Below are 19,606 nucleotides of genomic sequence, written 5' to 3'. Positions count from 1 at the left end.
CACAAACTACACTGTTTTTCTTCTGAGTCATGTTAACTTGGGGAGAAACTTGGAGGGGGGGTGTGTGTGTGTGTGTTCTGTAAGCTATTATCCATTTTAGCCTGGGGTTTAAATAGAGTTTCTCCTTTCTCCTTGGGACATCCAGACTTTAAATAACCTCAGAGTCTGAGATGGTGTCTTTTCCCAGCTTGCACACCCAGAAACCCCATTTCCTATGGAAGCTGTTTGTGTACTCATAAACGGCTCATGCAGAAGTGTTCAGTTCTGCAAGAAATCAAGGAGAAGGGAAAACAAACATAAAAGGGAGGGCTAATGAGAAGATCACAGGAGAAGAGGGAAGTTGGGAGGTGAATACAGGGTGCTAATTGTCCCCTGGAAATGGTGCTCTTTGTGTTAAAATGCTTGCAAACTGCATTGCCTGCAAGTGTGTGTGACTCCCTGTGAAGAAGTACTATCAAATGAAGCACCATGAATGAACCCATGATTTTTTTTTTTCGTCACAAAAACAATTTGATTACTCCAAAAACAGGCTGAAAACTGACTGTACTCCATCTGGTTTTATATCAGTATGATCTTGGGATCCAGAGACTCACCCCATTTATTTTAGTAATACTTTGTCTTAACTTGTTTTATAATGTATTATTATTTACTTCCCAGTAAATGTAAAAATCAGGGGAGAGGATCACTGAGAAGGAGCTGTGCAGTATATATAGATAAATAGTTACTTTATTAATCCCACAACGGGAAATTAAAAAAAAAAGTATGTGGTTATCTGAGTCAGCCTCTGTCTTAACGCTTCAGCTTCTATGCTCACTTTAAAATATTCATGTTATCAGCAAAATCTTCCTCTGAATCTCTGTAATTAGCTCTGTTACATTTTTCCTCCCATTCCTCTGTGTCATTTTGAAATGTTGGTCCTGGGTTCATTTTGGATTTTTTCCAATTATGTTAATTTCCCTCTCAGGTTTATTACGAGTGACTAGTTACCACATTGCATACACACACTCAGCTTGACTAATGAGTTTTGTATACAGATTAAATGACTTCATAAACCACATCATAATTATTTTTTTTCACAGCATTTCATTACATTATTTTGTGTGGGCAGCACAGTGGTGAGACTCAAACCGGTCAGCTGGAGACTTCCTGCATGGAATTTCTCAGGTGCTCTGGCTTCCTCTGCAGTCCAGGTTTTTTTGAATGAGGAAGTTAGAGTTAATGTTCTTTCTGTGCAAAATTTGTGAGGATAATCGGAAATAAAATCGCCCTTCAGTTTTTCCTGGCTGATGGCAAGTCATTTCGAATTTTGTAATGGGAACTTGAGTAATAGAAGGAAATGCATTTTTTCCATTTTGTTTTTCTGTCTTTTAATATAATTTTATAATACGTAACAAAAATACTTTAAATCACAACTGCTTATCTTTTTTCCTGTTTCCTGCCAATCACAAATAGCTCTGTTGGCCCCATTTGAAAAGTAATGTTGAGAGTGGCTGTTTTTTTTACAGACTAATCCGTTTTATTGTGTGTGTGTTTGTTTTTTTCCGCTCTGCATTATATCCACTTCACCCTTTAGGTTTCAATATCAATCCAATACTGCATCAGTGTAGAGCAGGTGACTGCACATGTGGGTGACTGCATGTACGTCTCAGTGTGGGAGTTTTTGAGCAAATGTGTAACTGCATGGGTAAAGCTAAGATGGTAAATAACTATGAATGACACAAAAGAGACTTCTCCTCTGTGCACCTTCTCACACAAATGAACTCATGACGCACCAACCAGTGACAGAGGGTAAAACTATTTTGGTTGACAGTCTGACCAGTCTTCCTCCTTCCTAGTAACATTACAGCTGCTGCTGGGCCACAAAGCTTTTTACCCAAGATGTTTACATAAGACAGACATCATGTCAAAGAGAAGTTGGTTGTACTGTGGGCTAAAATGCATGAGCACTGACTGGGGAATGTCATCCATTTATGCTATGTGGCTGATACTGAGGAGCAGGACTTTCAAGTTCTGTGTACTTGGCAGAGAAACACATGCCACGTTAGTTTTAAGGCACAGTATTGTTTATGTTTTCCTGTTACCACTGCCCTTTTGTCTGAGTTCACGAAGTATTGCTTTGAGAAAAGTAAATAACTGTGTTGAACTGGTCTGTACTTGCTGTGGTTCACCCAGTCAAGCAAGACGAAAGATGACGCCGTCAACAAAAAGTTCTCCAACCTGATGGGAAGCATGCCTGCATACACTTACGCTATATCTGCGTTGCTGTGTGTCTTTCATAAGGAGTGTTTACCAACAGCATGACTGATACCTGCTTTGTGTGTCTCATTCTACTTGCTTGGTGTTACTGTCAGTCTGGAAAAAAAGGAAACGGTAGCTAGTGTCCAAGTGTGTCCAAGTCTTTTAAAAAGTGATACAACTTCTTTGTCGTGTTACATGGAAAAATAAACTTCACCTTAACATCCCTTACAAACAAACAAAAACCACCAAACATATCCATACTGTCGAATCCATTTCAAATTGTATCGTGTGCATGAAGGTTGTCAGATTCTTTAATTTTGTTCTACTAATGCTTGGTTTGTGTATGATATTATTCTCAAAGATGTTCTCTCTCTGTCCTCAGACCCAGTCCTCACCCACCAGAGGTACCACAGTGATTACAGTTCATCCAGTGAAAGCCCCTCAGTGACCTCCTCTGATCCAGACTACAGACAAGGTAACGTGTCTTTGAAGAACTGTTTGTCTTGTCATGTTTTGATGTTTTTAATAGAGACATTTAAAGTCTGATGAGCTGTGTAATGGGATTGGTGAGTGCAAACTTGTAGCAACAGGTGCCAGGTGTTGCACGCACATAACTCATCTTGCATGCAACGGAGATAAAAAGCCAGCAATACCATTTTCATCACATCAGACTAAATCAATCTGTTTATAGAAAAAAAAAGCATTAGCGATACGGGGACTCTTCTCCGTTCTGTTTCTGTGCATTTAGAGCGCTGCTGTTTTTTTTTTTTTTATCTTGGTCATCTAATCACTGACTGATTTACACCTGGAAGGGTGAGTGAATGCATTTACCTGGAAAACCAGCAGCAGTCTGAGTGGCAAAGACGGGGGGTGAAAAACAACTTGCAAAAGCTATCAGTTACTCCTCATCTCCACTGATCACTAACTGTAGGCCATCCTGCACGTCGCCAGATTCCTCACTGTCTTACAACCAAATCAAAGAGGTACACTTCATAGGCTTGAAGTTGTGATGTGCACGGCTCTAACTCGATTTAAAGAAGCGCAGCAGCTGACTTGGCTGTTACACATTTCCAGGTAACTTCAAAGTCAGCTGCTGTCATTCACTTCCTGGAATGGCTGATGGAATTAGAGCATATGCTCCATGCTCCACTACGTAGGGTTGCGCAAGACAGTTGCACAAGATAACCTGAACCATCAGTGCAAAGTGAAATTCTGCGATCAGAGTAGACAAGACTTCTCTCAAGTGTGTATAATGGTTTCAGTGCCGTGACAAGAGGCAGGGCAAAGAAAGGTCAACAATGAATTTAGTTGGGATGATCTAACACCCGGGCACCCTGTCATATTTTCTTCCTATCTCTACTGTTGCTATCAAATACAGGTTGGGGGGGGGGGGGGGGGGGCGGGAGTTGATCTAACACCGATACTCCCTTTAACACCGTCTCCAGGGGTTGTTTCGCCATCGACATTGAATGGATACAGCTGTGAAAAGTTTAGACATTCTTCTGGACAAAGTGGCCATTTTGTTTGGAAATGGCTGAAATACATTTTCCAAAAACAGATCCTGTTTGAATTTCTTTCAGCTAAAACACACACCAAGTCATTACTTCTAAGGCACTGAAATGAAATGCTGTTGCTGTAATGCGGTGATGGCCTTTTGTGAACGCTTCCCATGCGGGGCAGCAGATCTCTTTTGTGGTTCTGATTTGTAGCTGCTGCTCTGACACGTTCATGCAGGTACATTCGCAGCACAGTGTGGGTGTCTGCATCTGGCAGGGTGTGTTAGAGTACGTGTGAAAAAAATTTAATTGAATCCTTTTGTGTTGGTGCGTGCAGCTCATCTTTCCATGCTTCTCTTCTAGCTAAGAAACCAGCCGAAGTGACGAGGTATGGCTCCCAGCTGGCCCTTTCATCTGAACACGATGTCATGTCGCTGACGAGTCACAAAGCGCATAGACACAGGTGACACACACACACACACACACACACACACACACACACACACACACACACACACACACACACACACACACACACACACACGTACCTTTTGTCAATTTCATAGACCCAATCAGACTCCGCCTCTCATTCTGTCTTCTCAACTCATATCCAAGCCAATTTAACTTCTCATGTCCAAATTCAACAGACATTGTTGAATCACTATTCTTAAACTTTTAGGGAATAGCAAAGGGACAAGAATATTGGAAAAACAGCAGGTTTTTGTTCCAAAAGTCATCTTAAACAAAAACTGGCTGTATTTTAAATGTTCTGGTTATTATGTTTTTTTCCTTCTGCACCCAAAAATCCCGAACAGATTACCAAGACTCTGTAGTGAAAGTATGAAAGTACCAGCTTTCTGTTTCTGCCAACACTGATTTGTGAAGGTGATTTAATAGATGAAGTTGCCGGTCCTCTGGGCCACACACACACACACACACACACACACACACACACACACACACACAGCTGGTGCAGCACAGCAGGGTCAGCCACCTCATGCTTGACTAGTGAGGTCATCGAATGTGACATCCACATTCAGCGTTCTCTATCTCTCTAATCTCTGGCGTTACAGACCTGAACTGCCTGCTGTTGCCACGCCTGCTCACATAAAAACCATGTTTTCAATCTGTCCTGGGGCACAGGGCTCTTTTTCCCAGAATGCTAAAAGAAAAACATCAGCTTGTATTTTTTTTTCTCTCTCTTTCTGGAAAAGTGTAACAAAGGCTGTAAATAAGACAAATCTCACAAGGGAACAACAAACTTCTGCAGATGTCATTTGTTTCCCCTCAAGCTTTTAGACAGTATCAGACTGTTCTTACACCCACCCTCTTCCTCCCTTTTCCCTGAAGGCGAAATGAGGGGGCAGCTGATGAAGGTCTGATTGGAGCCGAGCTGATCCTCCAGAGGCAGGAGGAGGAGGTGCAGCGGCTCCAGGCCCACCTGGCCAGCAGGCTGTCCAGGGCCAACCTCTACCCCGCAGACGACCCCTTGGTCCCATCTCACGCTTCCATGCTCGACCTTCAAGACCCACTCTACACCTCCTCTGTGCCGCTCCGCAAAACCAAGGTTTGTCCACTTGGTGACTTAACAGACTCAATGATGTGCTGCAAATGATCATCTGTGATATTGACAGTTTTGAGGCTCATTGCAGTCATTTAGACCTTCTTTTTCTTCAATAAAAGCTTCTTTTATCTCTATGGAGAACATAAACACACAAATGGTACAGCCTAACTCCAGAGAGCGATTAGAAGACATCCTTTTAACACTCACACTGCAATGGGAACTCCCTACTTGCAAGACCTGACTGTCAATGGCCTAAAGCTTGTTTATATTGTAATATTTGATGATGGATGTACAATTTTAACTCGCATGAGCACACTGGCAACAATTTTATTGATGCTATCACGAGGTGTTCTCCTGCAAACTGCTGACTGGAATACATGATTCATTTCAGCCTCCCTGTTATAATTACAAATATATGGGAGACGTGGGAGGTTTTTTTTTTTTGTCCGATTTATCCCACCTGTTTTCACTAATTGTGAAAATGTGTTAACACAAGTGGTAAACATGGCAACAAATCTGCTGATGTTGGCAGTAAACCTCAAATACTGTACATTATTGTATTACTAATAGGTTAATCCTACCAGCAAAGGCGAGACGTTTTTGCTGTTGTATGTTTATGGTAGATTTAAATGGGTGTAATTTAGGATTTGGGGGTTTCCAGTTGAAAAACGAAAAAAAACCTTTGAGCTAAAGAAAAGGAATCCTGCAAAAAGGAAGTGTTTGTACAGCAGTAAAAAGTGTCCTATGAGCTACTGTCATTGATCTACCATAATCAGCGCAGCTTTAAAGACAGATGTGATATACATTATGTTAGTGTTTGACATGGCATGTGTGTTACAGATGTTTTTATATTATTTATTAGCAGAGTAACTCAGGCAGTTGTATTACTTTTTATGTTCACTTCAACGGCAGAACTTCCATGGACCTGAGTTTGTGAAGATGGCCAGCGAGCCCTGCGTTCCCTTGTCTGTTCCCTCTTCAATAATGGTGAGGATATAAATTGATGACGCCTTGAAGCCAATGCATTTGTCGTATATTATTTCCCTTTTATAAATATATCACTTTATCCGTTTTCTTCCTTCACACAAGAAACGAGGTAAGGTGGAGGAAGTGCAGAGGAAGGTCGGTGTGGTGCTGCTGAATGGCCAAAAGCTGGAGCTGAGCTGTGATGTCAAGGCAGTGTGTAAAGATGTTCTCGATATGGTGATCGCTCACATCGGCCTTGTGGAGCACCATCTCTTCGGCCTTGCATACCTCAGAGGTACCGTATGTAACCGTATGCCTGCAGTTTGAGGTGTGTGTGTGTGTGTGTGTGTGTGTGTGTGTGTGTGTGTGTGTGTGTGTGTGTGTGTGTGTGTGTGTGTGTGTGTGTGTGTGTAGCTGTAGGGAATCAGAGTCTTCTGTCTCTGAAGATGTGAGTGTGTACTTACTTGTGTTATGTAATCGTGATACCATAGTAATGAGTTATTCGTTGTCTGTTCAGTTGTAGACAGTTGGTTGATCTAAATCAATTTCTTTACTGATGTTGATCAAGTGACGGAACTTAGGATACATACTCACAAAAGTTATTGCTTCCCCTGCTCCATGCATATCAGCGTACTGCAGCCCATTCACGTGCACCACGAGCAGTCGGGACACCTTTTTTGATTAGTTTTAGTGGAGAGTTCCGTGGCAGTAATTTTTTTACACCTGATGTCTCATTAAATATGTAAAACCTTTGCTAGCCTGACTTCACTGACTGGTTCCACTTCATTCCACTCACCTCTCACAGAAAACGAGTTTTTCTTCGTTGATCTTGATGCCAAATTGTCCAAAGTCGCCCCAGAAGGATGGAAGGAAGAGCCTAAGAAGAGGAAATCCGACGTGCCTTTTAACCTTTTTTTACGCATCAAATTCTTCCTGGATGATGTCAACCTCATACAGTAAGTGTACATCTCTGTAATTAGCTGGGTTACGTATGACATGTCGGATAACCAAACATCCGTCTCTGCCTGTAATTTTCTGTTGATAACAGGCATGCTATGACCAAACATCAGTACTACCTGCAGCTGAGGAAGGATATCTTGGAGGAAAGGATGCGCTGTAACACAGAAAATGCCATGCTGCTTGCTTCACTGGCCTTGCAGGCTGAGTTCAGTGACTATCAACCTGAGGTACCTGATCTCCGCTCTACATCTGTGTGTTACCAGTCAGCTATCTAAACTTTAAAACACTGATTAAAGCTTATAATATATATATAATATATTTATAATCTTATAAATGATATAATATTTTTTTTTGTTGGTCTTTCTGATCATATAGCTCCACGGGAAGACATATTTCAGACTCGAGCACTACTTGCCGGTGTCGGTCTTGGACAAGTTGGACCAGACGACCATTAAGGAGGAACTGCCGAAACTTCACAGCAACTACTACGGGGCGTCTGACTCTGAGGCAGAGTTTGAGTTCCTCAAGGTTAGGAAGAACCGAGTATACAGGAGTCAAGGTTCATGCAGATGGAGCAAAATATTTTCAGTTATTGCTCCCTTAGGCATTTCTCAAGCAATGATGAAATGTTTTTTTTTTTTGCAGTAGACATTTATGTTTGACAGAAAACAAAAAATTTCAATTTTAACTACAAAAAAAAGGTCATATCCTGCCACTACATTTTCCTTTTTTGTCTGTGATATTTCTTACAAGGCTAAATTTCCAAGCTACTAGAACACCTCTACGCGTCATGCCACTGAGCAACATGTAATCATGTTGTATGCATTAAGAGAGGAGTGAAACAGTTCTCCCATGGATCACTGACCATATGAAAGACCTGTTTTCTACATGAAAGATTCCAGTATTTTATTTTAATCTGATTTCAATACACTTGCACACAATCTGTATCTCAGCACCGTGGGTTTAAGACATCTTATATTGTTTGTTGCAAAGGTGAGCCAGAGGCTGACAGAGTACGGAGTCCATTTCCACCGGGTGCTTCCTGAGAAGAGATCTCAGACGGGCATCATGCTGGGGGTCTACTCCAAGGGGGTGCTCATTTTTGAAGTCCTGAATGGAAACCGTACTCCGGTGCTAAGGTTCCCCTGGAGGGAAACCAAGAAGATTTCCTTCACAGTATGCGCTCTCTTTATTATCAGAAATAAAGCTATTCCACACTGTAGTTAATACATTTCTACTATAGATTGGTGCAGTTGGCCCGCACTTTCACTAAAATGTTGAATTTGTTATCCTTTTCAAGAAAAAGAAGATTTGCCTTCAGAACACATCCGATGGGATTAAGCATCTGTTTCAGACCGACAGCAACAAGACGTGTCAGTATCTCCTACAGCTGTGCTCAGATCAGCACAAGTTCCACCTACAGATGAAGGCCCGCCAAAACAACCAGGAGCTGCAGGACCTCGGTACGATGGGTGGACTTCTGTAATGCGGCTTCAGGCTCAGAGACATTTGGCCTGCCTGAAATTACATATACTTTTATTTAGAGGAGGGTTGGCGTGTTACAAAAAATTTACTCAGCACAGATCAGCCCTTTAACTCTGTGGAGTTATTGTAAGAAACAAAACACATTAGTATCACTTGTTACTAACCATCCAGTAATTTTCTGTCCTTCATGTTCCTGCTCATCAGAGAACAGCCCCTTGAGCAGTTTGCAGTACTCCCTCGACCCTCGGAGCGGAGATGTAACGACGAGGACCGTGAACTCAGGCAGCCTGGCCCCCAGCTTATCGACGCGCTCCAACCCCGACCACCTGAAGAGGATCTCGTACTCCGAGGTGGCCCTCAACATCGCACCTTCTAGCCCAATGCTGGTCCAAGAGGAGCTTCACTTTCCGGGTTTCAATCCAGTGGCCTCCACGGTCCTATCTAATCCGCGAATAATGAGTCGCTCCCACCACAACCTCGGGCAGATGCCAGAGTCTCCAGAGCACCGCCTGGCGGAGACATACCGTGGGCTGCCCCAAAGCGGACTGAGTCAGCCACAACCCAACCAAGTGGCCTCCAACTTCCCACAACATCAGCGAGCCAGCTCGGACACAGACTCCCTGTCACACAAACAGGACAAGTGAGTGAAGACCAGTGAAAAGCAAAAGTCAGATTGTCCTCCGAATACACTAGTAAACATAATGTGAGAGCCGTAATGACTGACATTAAATTGAATGTTGTAAATGCAGAGATTTTGTTTTACTCCTTTTATTCGTCCTTCAATATCTTATTTCAAATGTAATTACGGAAATGGTATCTTGTGCTTATGTGTAGATCCTCTGTAAAGTCTTCAGTGTCAGAGTCTGCAAGCTCACTTAGGGACAGAGTAAGGTTTCTAAATGAGGACTTGTTATTGGGTCTCTACCTCTGCCTACACTATGGAGACAGATAACTCTATCTCCAGCCTCTAATTGACCCTCTGGGGGGGTATGGGGGGGTATGGGGGAGTCTGGGGGATTGTGTGTGTGTGTGTGTGTGTGTGTGTGGGCGCCAATGTGCCTGCCTGCCTGTGTCTTTTCCTCTTTTATTTAGCAAACCTGTTTTAGTCCCAGTTGCTCCCTCTCGTGTCAGCTCTACAGATGACGTGTGGTTTTAATTTAACTAGCATTCTGTATTTATAAAAATCTAACAGGGTTAAACACAAAACAAAGTGAAAGAGAGTGTTTAGTTTAACAGAGTACATTCATGTTGCCTACTCGGACTAATCTTCTTCTCTGGTTCTCCCCCTCTCAGATCATTTGGCTCGGCGTCCCACAGCAGCCCAGCCTGGAGCCACAGCAGGTCCAAAAAAGAGTCCGACTCTTCTTCCACAGAGGATACTGGCCATGCATATGTTGTAGGTAAGGATGCTGGCCTGAGAAGGATGCTGCTGTTTATTGATGAAGCACTGCATACATCGAATATCGAATGCCGAATACATCGACAGTATGTAACTGTAGTTCTGGTCGAGACTCTAAAAATTATCTTTTCAAAAAAACTGATAACATTATGATAACTGTAATTCATCCTCTGTTTTAAACCATGTATGCACTGTCATTATCTTAAGTGTATTTTTTGTTTCTGCTTCTTTTTTCACATATGTTAGTGTTCACTTAAAATGGTTTGAGCACGTAGGAGGCTTGTGTTAACACATTATTGATTAATCATAAATAGGCAGACATGCAGGTTTATTTGTTCTGTACATTGGCCTCTCTGATTGCTTGTGTTCTCCTCCCAGGTGTCAGTATGCACAGTTCCTCTGGCCCACCTTCAACCCCAGCCTCTGTTAATGGTATGTATGGAAATTCCTGTCCCTCTTTTTCACAGAGGAATCGTTTACTTTGCATACAGCTAAATGCCAAAAGGAAGGAAATATCCGTCTGCTCTTTGTCATCACTCATGTTTTGAGATTATTAGTCCATATCAATCATTTGAACCGTATCCTCTCCGTGACTCAGCAGAGTTTGCATATACAAGCCATAAATAAAAGTCTGTTTAAACCTGAATTATATAATGCAGAACTGAGACTCTGTCCTGTTAGTGCTGCCTGCATGTGGCCATTAACTCTGGCCACCATCCCTCCATTTATTAGCTCCACGCTTGGCACTGAACTCCTTCCCTTTCATCAAAGCTTAGTCAACAATGCTAAAGTGGGATCCCTTCAGCCCCACTGTATGCCCGCCTGGGCTGATTAATAGTTACAGTGGATATGTATTAAAGCTCTCAAAGTGGCCTTGTTTTTATCCTGCTTAACAGAGTTACAATATATGATATGCATGAGTCAGAAAAGACAGAGGAAGTGTTATAAATGTATGATATAACCCAGTAAGAAATTCTGTGTGTTTGTGTTGGGCAGATTCACTAAAGAAAAAGCTCAATGCGTTGCCATCCCCAGAGAGAGAGATCTCAACTGTAAACCTGAAGAAAGATGTGAAATATGGACTGGGTAAGAGTGTATATTCATTCTCATTAGATTTGGTTGCCTGAATATTTGCGTGCAACTGTACAGAGCTACGGGTTTTATGCAGTTGTGCTTGCGTGTGTTCTCCAGGGTTTCAGGTTGTAGGAGGGGAGAACTCTGGCCGCACTGACCTTGGTACCATCGTGAGCTCCATCACTCCCGGGGGTCCTGCTGATGTCAATGGCTGCCTTAAACCTGGTAGGTTTTACTAACCTCCACCTCGTATATGGGCAGATTGTGGTGTTTACTTCTGTTGCAGTTGGGTAGTTGTTGTCTATGCGAGTAACAGTGGTGATGTTGATTCAGGTGACCGGCTGATCTCTGTGAATGATTTAAACATTGACGGGCTCTCTCACACCGCCACGATTGCTATCCTACAAAATGCTCCTGATGACGTTACTCTGGTGGTGTCACAGCCCAAAGAGAGGCTCTACAAAGGTAGAGCCGGCATATGGGTGTATTTCTTTTGTGTAAAATTCATGTTTTTGTTTTGATTTACAGAATGTATCACCTGCACTTTTAGATTAATGTCACTCTTTCTTCCCTTGTTTTGACAGATTCTTCTTCAGGCTATGTTCCCTACCCGGCCAAGTCTTCGTTGAAGTCAGTTAACTCTGCCCAGAGACGAGAACCAGATTTTGATACATCGTCAGAGGAGCGTGCAGAAGCCGGAAGCCCCAGCCCTCCTCTCCACAGTGCAGGCATGCCGTCATCCACCTCCTCCCCAGTCCACCAGCACAGCAGCCTCATTTCTCAGGACTCTAGGACAAGCAGTGTTTCTACAATCAACCAACCGCCTGCAAATGGAGTTCAGCAGTGCCTACAGAGAGCCATGGCTGCTGCCACGACTGCATCCATTGCTCAACACCATGGACCAGAACCAAATGTGGGTTTGGAGCCGATGCCACCAGCTCTGCCACCCAAAACCAGAAAAGCTAAAGTGTCAGAAGCTCCTAAAGTCTCTGAGCATTCGGACTGGGGAGACTCCGACATGGATGAGGAGACCTACTCCAGTAGTCAGGAGAAACTGAAAGTCAAAAAGGTGCGGTCTTTGTGAATTCATTGGTGTTAATGAATTATCTGCTTTTTAAATTGTCCCACATAGTAGTTGTCTACTCAGGACATCTATGAAATAAAATACACAACATTTATTTTTATTGTGTTGGAGCAAATGTAAATCAGCTTATGCTAATCGTCCAGGATATGAATGTTTTTCCATAAACAAGCATTACATATGACGTGTCAGATGCTTGGCACTACTAACTGCTTGTTGTTTATAACCTTTGCCTCTCATTGCATTTACAATGTCAATGAGAGGCAGCCTGCACCTGTACACTGCATGATAATCCTCGAGTCCATTACTCTACGTGCTCATTTTCTTCTTATTACCGAGTTCTGCTTCCTCACTCTCCCTTGATCCCTTCTTCTCTCTGCATGTTCCAGCCTGTGATCATTCACCTTAATACCCTGTTCTCTGTTTGCAGGAAAACATCATGGAAAGTTTAAATGGTAATGCCACAGGGGTCAATAGTCTCAGTCCAGGAGAACTATTTGACATTGAGCTGTCCAAAAAAGACAGCAGCCTGGGCATAAGTGTCACGGTACTGTTCGGCAAGGTTTTCACCCTCTTTTTGTTTTGCCCACTCCCCCTCCCCCACCTTGTCTCTGTTGATCGACTGTTTTTACATGTGGTTTGCTTTGCTTTGCTTTCTTAACTCTGTGTTGGGAGCTTTTGTGATAATATTGTCCGCCTAACTCTTTTTGCATGTCATTTATTTAAATCAAAAAGGATATTTATCAAAATAAAGTCACGCAGTACCTTTAATAGATTTACACTAAGGTCCATAAACCAGAGGAGCAGGACTGGTTCGTGAGTTTACATATGGCTGCCTTGGGCACATGTTTGTTGCTGATGTGGAGTGACTTACGGTGATTTACTGGAGTGCCACTAATATAATTCTTCTCTCAGGGATCCTTAACATTGATTGGCATGGGTTCATTTACTTTCAAGCACAATAACAAATCACATGACTGTGTGACTTCAGACTGCTGTCAAATATACATTTGTGTGGTTGGAATATACTGATTGAGTACTGTGTTGTAATAATAGTACAAACATTGAAATAACCATAAAATTCAATTTAACAATTATGATAACCAAATGAGCACCAAATATTTACCACAGTGTCAATCATTTAGATTTAACCCCACAGTAATTATGTCAATAACATCACAGTGGAGGATTTTTTTTTTTTTTTTCATTTATAACTTAATCATAATTGTCAAATGATAAATGTTTTGTTTAACTGTTGCATTAGGGATAATTTAAAAATCAACCAATGCACAATTTAAGCAACCATATTGATTATTAACAAGGCGAAAAAGGAGCATCAGGTCTTACACACGAGTCAGAAATGGTTTCAGCACACCACCTAAATATGTGCCACTTATTATGTGTAATTTTTCAAGCACCAATTAAATCTCCATCCAAGATCCACAAACATCACGACATCAGTTTTGGCCCTTAATGATTTTGCTAAAATGCCTTTCAAATACTTCTTTTGTAAAGTTTGGTTGATATTTTCTTGATGATATTTGTAGAATATACAGAGTGTACCGAAACTATATTTGCCAAAGTAAATACAAAGCATTTATCATTTAGCAGGTTCTCTTGAAATAAACAACAACAAAAAAAACTCCACACCTGTCATCGACCCCCAACGAAAATACACAATTACTATTTTCTTGTTGGCTGATGAGACTGAGAGTTGTGTTCATCTCTTAGGGTGGAGTCAACACAACTGTCCGCCATGGAGGCATCTACGTCAAAGCCATTATACCAAAAGGTGCTGCTGAGCTTGATGGGCGGATACAGAAAGGTAAGTGACTAAATACTGGTGGTAGAAACATTATGTAAATTAGAAAGACCAAAATATATACTTAAATTATAGACTAAACAAGGTCAGACTGATTCTTAAGCGTGACTATTCTGTGTCTGTCTTTGATCAGGTGATCGTGTGGTCGCCGTTAATGGAAAGAGTCTGGAGGGAGCCACCCATCAGCAGGCTGTCGAAGCTCTCAGGGACACGGGGCAGGTGAGGGATGACTTCTACTATCAGCGCCCTACAGACTGTTTAGTTGCTACCCGGCAGGCCTCTGAACATCAAAAGCAAATCATTTCCTGTGTGCCTCAGACAGTGCACTTGTTGCTGGAGAAGGGTCATCCGCCTGCAGACAGCGTCCACGCTCCCCTCACGCCTCAGGGCTCTCTGCCGTATGCAGGAAGCAACCGAGTCCAGACCAAGAACAAAGAGCACACACTCGAGGTCAAAGAAAAAACAGAGTACAGCTTTGTCACACGAGGTGAGGAGACGACAGGAGCATACTGATGAGGATTGTTTAGCAGCGTGGTTATATTTAATACACTCTAATACGTCCTTGAGTCTTGTCAGTTGGCTGTTCACATATTTATTTCAGCTCGGTGTGTTTTTATTCTGCTCGTCAAATAGTTATTTTCTCAAACCCTGAGACCATCCGCGCTGTTGATAATCAAACACTCACCATCACACTGATTATTTAGGTCATATATTCTTCAACAATGTTACACTAAGAGCCTTTCTTTTTTTGTTTGGAACAAAGTAACCTGCTGTCAGTAATCTCATTTGGGAGAAAACGAGCATGTGTGCACAACCCATCAGCTGCACACTGTTGCCTATTTGTAGCGCAGTACGATGTGTAGTGAAGTCCTCGAACTGGACCCGTTTAAATTGCTTGCAGATTAATAGCCACCGCATCTACTTAGTTCTGAATTCGTATTTTACTCTGTGAGATGGTGCTTACACTTGTTTGTATAAAAAAAATGATATTCACAGTCTGGGGAAGTTTTGAGGATCCCACATTGAGGATTTCATTTTATGTTCCCTCTTCTGACACCAAAATCTGGCTTTCTGACAAAGTACATAGGATTACATTTTAATATTGTGATATTAAATCCATCATGGACATGTATTTCATCTTAGATTTATTCCATTTATTTGACCGTCCATCCATTCTCTACACTATGTTCAGAGTCACGGTTTGGCTGTTGGCTGAGAAACAGAGTACATCCGGGGCAGGTTGTCTACATGCACTTCACATCCTGTAACATACTGCCAATCATTACAAATGTCTTGGTCCCTACAGATAATGTGTTTGAGGTGTGCCTGCTGAAGAACACGTCAGGTCTGGGCTTCAGTTTTAGTCGAGAGGAGCACATCCCTGACGAACCTGCTGGCTCCAGCATGGTGAGGGTGAAAAAACTATTTCCTGGCCAGCCAGCTGCAGAAAGCGGTCGGATCAACGTGGGTGATGTCATCATGCGGGTCAATCAAACCCCCCTCAAAGGACTCTCTCAACATGTATGTAGCATATCACATGTTTCTGTGTCACAGTGTGATATGATTGAAAGTTGTTGGATGCTACAATTCTTCTTTTGAATTGTGTGTCTGGTACCTTTTGTGTGCACATCAGGAGGTCATATCAGCCTTGCGAGGAACAGGGCAGGAGGTGACGTTGCTCCTCTGTAGACCTGAACACGGCGTTCTTCCTGAGATGGACACTTCAGCTTTGGTGAGTCAGTGAATCCTAATTTCTATGTCCTTTATTTGTTTGTGACATTCAAGTGATTATTGAAAACTTTACATTAAACCTAATTTCTTTCTTCCCAGACACCCATGCCATCACCCAGGAAGGAGCCGGTGACTTCGGCAGAGCCCAACGTGAACAAGATGGCCTCTCTTCCAGGTACACAGAGCAGCAGCAAACAGAGCACTGTGGAGGAGGCCCTGGAGAGGCTGCAGCTCAAAAGCCCCGGCCGACACAACAGCTACAGCGACAGCACCGACGGAGACGAGGAGGTGGAGGAAGCCTTCAGCCCGACCGCTCTGGAGAACAGCAGGCAATCCTGGGACCGCAGTGTTTACCAGACCCCGAGCAGCAGCCTGGGACTGGGACGGTACGACAGCACCGGTCAGCTGGACGACACTGTCCACTCAGCTTTCTACTCCCCCAACCCGTCAATGACCAAATCAAACTGCAGCAACAGGTACCGGATCTGATGGTGAAAAAATGGATCATATTGTCACTATCATTCGTGTTTTTTAACAAACATTATGGATGTTTGGATAGGTGCCCTTCATCTCCTGTGACAGCTGACCTGGAGTCACCCTCTGTGCTGATGCTGTCCTCCCCCTCTGCCCCGAGCCCTGATCCCCTGCCTCCTCCACTGCCTCTGCCCTTAAACCTCACTGTGTCTGGTAACGGCCAGGACATGGAGGAATTTGTCCCGGTAAGGACGGAGGAAGGGAGACGAAGTTCGTAATCTAAAGATTTTTCAGCCGTATGTAATTCCTGTAACTGTGGTGGTTCTTTGTTGTTAGGAAGTCGAGCTAAAGGTCTCCTTGGTGAAGTCTGAAAAAGGCAGCCTCGGCTTCACCCTCACCAAAGGTAATGATCATGGGTGTTACATCCATGACATCGTCCAGGATCCAGCCAAAGGAGATGGAAGGCTCAGGCCCGGGGACCGAATGATCATGGTACGAATTCATCTGATGCCTCCATTGTCGGTGCTTTTATTTGACCCAAGAAGTGATTGTTTGAAGATCAATGCCACTGTCATGTTTTTGCATTAATTATGGAGCTTGAACCCAATTATCTCTGCTTTGCTGAGTACGAGGACTGGAAATGGCTCGACTCTGTTACTTTGTTATTCCAAAAATGTTAAACTGTTCCTTTAAATCCTTTATTTTATATCTACAGGTTAACAACACAGACGTGAGTAATATGGGCCACACAGAGGTGGTCAATCTTGTGCGTGCCGCTCCTCGGGTGGTTGACCTGATGGTGGGGAGGGTCCTGGAGGCTCCCAAACCCCCCATAGATGCCCATTTACTGCCTGACATTTGGTTCAAGAGCAACCAAGAACCACTGGGTAAAAAACTGTCCTTAATAAATAAATAAAAGATCCCTGAAGGGTGAAATTGAGGCGCTGATGTCCAGTGTTTGATTAGTTCTCCAAGTCAAATCTAAATTGCTTTACTTCTTGTTCTGTCCTCAGGTTTGGTCTTAGATGGTGGGAGCGACAGTGCCTATGGGGTTTTATATGTGAAAGACATCCTGCCGGGTTCATTGGCCTCTGAGGATGAAAGCCTGAGAACCCTCGACCTGATCCACTACATCAATGGTGCTCCCACTCAGGACCTAACTCTCAGCGAGAGCACGAGGCTGTTAGAGCTCTCCCTCGATGACCTCACGCTCAAAGCCACCAGGTAGTCTGCACTCACAAAGGAGGACATGTGGAGCCTGCGTGGAACATATTTGTGCTGACTGTGCTTTTCCACTCAATGGCATTAGAGGAAATTCAAGACATAGTTTGAACACATTTGTTTAAATTTTGTTTTCTTTGTCTCACAGGGATGGAAAGCCTGTTTCTCCCAAGCAGAAAAGTGTCTCTTTTCTCAACAACAACATCGGCCCCGAGGTTTCATCCAGCATAAATGGTACACGTTACATCTTAAAGGTATTTTAATTGTGTTTTATAATTGTTATATTTAATATATAAATGCAACATTTTTTTTCTGTTAAAGGTTTCCCTAAAGGAGAAAATTCAGGAGATACAGAGGGTATCGCAGCCCTCTGCCCTATAGAGGTGAGTTAACTAATTTAGTTTTACCTAATTTTTTATTGTTTTATATTCTGTTAAAATGAAACTTTCCTCTCCCGTTGGGTCCAAGCAAATGACAAATAAAATGTTGATGTTAAATGACAAATATGTCGAGCAGTGATTTGCTTTTACTGCTGATGCAAAGGCTTTTTAGTAGCTCCTTTGCAACCAAACAGTTGTCTACTAAAGCGCTGAATCACAAATTAACGGTGAGTATTTGTTTGCTGAAAATGCAGGAGGAGATCACAAAGGTGGATCTGGAGAAGCTACCGTTGGGAGGACTGGGTTTCTCCGTCATTGGAGGAGAGAGGGGGATCTTTGTTAAGTCCATCACGCCGGGAGGAATAGCAGAGTCCTCGGGAAAGCTGCAAGTAGGAGATAGACTGCTTAAAGTGAGTACTGACTGTCTTTTGGTGTTCAGAATTTACGGTTAAAATCTTGTTAAACAATATTTGAAACATTGGTAATTTACTCTTGCACACACTCTGAATTTAATACAAATAAAATGACAAATATTACAGAATATTTCATCTGCCAACCTGTTTTTACATCGACATGATCTGAATGCTCTGAATCACTCTGAAACTATGTTTCTCTGAATGTTCTGTGACAACACGCAGCCCTGCCATAATGGTTTTAATCCCAACTGAATTTGTTTACCTCGTAGGTGAATGAAGAACTAATGACAGGTGTGTCGCACACCAAAGCTGTCACCACCATCCGTAAAGCTAAAGGCCTGGTACATCTCATCGTATCGAGACCACCAGGCCAGAACCCAAACACATACCTGGCCTACCTGCCCATCAACTCTGACAAGTGCAACGGAAACACGGGTACAAGCAGAGACCCTGAACGCAGCATTTTTCTAGGAGTTTTTGAAATGTTGCGTTTTCTTTTTTGAGGAAGATCAAACTCAATCAAAAATGAGATTGTGACTGTTCTGTTAGAGTAAACCTCTTCCCTCTTCCACCTTCCCTATCCTCCGTGTTGCTTTCAGATCTGAGTGAGGACAGTGGAGTGAAGACGAAGCTGTGTATTCCACATGATGAGCTGAAATCTGGCAGCCTCCCTCCCATACCGCCGACAGGTACAGTGCAACATGCATACACTAGAACGGACTGAAAATCTCAGCTGAACAGTGTTGAATTTACCAACAAAATAAAACAATTTGTAAATAAGAAGTTCATAAACTTGTCTTCCCTCCCATGTTTCACAGACTATGAAGATGGTCCACTCAAGCATAAGAAAGAGACGGAGCAGAGCGCAGAGCTTTCAGAGGACACCGACTGTGATGGCTCTTCTTTACCTGAAGACTCTCCTGAGGTACAAATCTGATAAAACATTCAATCAACATGCTGCTTATATTTGATGGGTTTGTTTTGTTTGACTTAACCTCATATTGTTTTCTTAATTTAGAGTTCCCGGAAAGTGACATGGCACGAGGAGAGTGTTGACGATCCACTGAATGAAAAGTACAATTTAGCATTTTTGGATATACGCTTATTACAATTAAAACTAGGTGTAGTACATATTAACATCTGTTCTCTGTGTCTGTGGAATCAGCAGCTATCTGCAAATGAGTGCCGGGCCGCTGGACGAAGATGAAATCACATGGGGAAGTGATGAGCTGCCCATTGAAAACATGAACTCCAAATCAAGAGATGGTGAGATGAACTTTCTCTCAACTTTCAATTTCA

The 19,606-nt window shown here is 42.7% G+C and overlaps 1 protein-coding gene across 8 annotated transcripts in view; it reads left to right on the top strand.

Annotated features, from left to right (window-relative positions):
* Positions 1-19,606, top strand: part of ptpn13 (protein tyrosine phosphatase non-receptor type 13) — a 41,410-nt gene that overhangs the window by 19,612 nt on the left and 2,192 nt on the right. For 3 of the 8 annotated variants that reach the window (XM_069170116.1, XM_069170108.1, XM_069170156.1), the window contains 36 exons: positions 2,621-2,713; positions 4,098-4,197; positions 5,085-5,301; positions 6,211-6,285; positions 6,388-6,559; positions 7,070-7,220; positions 7,313-7,451; positions 7,600-7,752; positions 8,218-8,400; positions 8,525-8,687; positions 8,914-9,349; positions 10,003-10,109; positions 10,487-10,540; positions 11,105-11,194; positions 11,300-11,407; positions 11,516-11,647; positions 11,767-12,251; positions 12,694-12,825; positions 13,995-14,088; positions 14,219-14,304; positions 14,404-14,572; positions 15,392-15,606; positions 15,719-15,817; positions 15,916-16,292; positions 16,376-16,535; positions 16,627-16,782; positions 17,006-17,177; positions 17,304-17,514; positions 17,660-17,745; positions 17,833-17,894; positions 18,146-18,301; positions 18,577-18,742; positions 18,907-18,996; positions 19,126-19,232; positions 19,326-19,381; positions 19,473-19,573. In XM_069170116.1, the coding sequence (XP_069026217.1) occupies positions 2,621-2,713; positions 4,098-4,197; positions 5,085-5,301; positions 6,211-6,285; positions 6,388-6,559; positions 7,070-7,220; positions 7,313-7,451; positions 7,600-7,752; positions 8,218-8,400; positions 8,525-8,687; positions 8,914-9,349; positions 10,003-10,109; positions 10,487-10,540; positions 11,105-11,194; positions 11,300-11,407; positions 11,516-11,647; positions 11,767-12,251; positions 12,694-12,825; positions 13,995-14,088; positions 14,219-14,304; positions 14,404-14,572; positions 15,392-15,606; positions 15,719-15,817; positions 15,916-16,292; positions 16,376-16,535; positions 16,627-16,782; positions 17,006-17,177; positions 17,304-17,514; positions 17,660-17,745; positions 17,833-17,894; positions 18,146-18,301; positions 18,577-18,742; positions 18,907-18,996; positions 19,126-19,232; positions 19,326-19,381; positions 19,473-19,573 (5,553 nt within the window). The remainder of the gene's footprint in view (positions 1-2,620; positions 2,714-4,097; positions 4,198-5,084; positions 5,302-6,210; positions 6,286-6,387; positions 6,560-7,069; positions 7,221-7,312; positions 7,452-7,599; positions 7,753-8,217; positions 8,401-8,524; positions 8,688-8,913; positions 9,350-10,002; positions 10,110-10,486; positions 10,541-11,104; positions 11,195-11,299; positions 11,408-11,515; positions 11,648-11,766; positions 12,252-12,693; positions 12,826-13,994; positions 14,089-14,218; positions 14,305-14,403; positions 14,573-15,391; positions 15,607-15,718; positions 15,818-15,915; positions 16,293-16,375; positions 16,536-16,626; positions 16,783-17,005; positions 17,178-17,303; positions 17,515-17,659; positions 17,746-17,832; positions 17,895-18,145; positions 18,302-18,576; positions 18,743-18,906; positions 18,997-19,125; positions 19,233-19,325; positions 19,382-19,472; positions 19,574-19,606) is intronic. The other 5 variants (XM_069170163.1, XM_069170131.1, XM_069170124.1 and 2 more) reach the window with 5 other exon arrangements.

The sequence above is a fragment of the Embiotoca jacksoni genome, unplaced genomic scaffold (assembly GCF_022577435.1).
Source record: "Embiotoca jacksoni isolate LCO1_2020_lvr unplaced genomic scaffold, fEmbJac1.0.p SCAF_10, whole genome shotgun sequence".
Classification (NCBI taxonomy): Eukaryota; Metazoa; Chordata; class Actinopteri; family Embiotocidae; genus Embiotoca; species Embiotoca jacksoni.
Note: the sequence above shows the minus strand (reverse complement) of the source record. Positions and strands in the feature narration are given on the sequence as shown.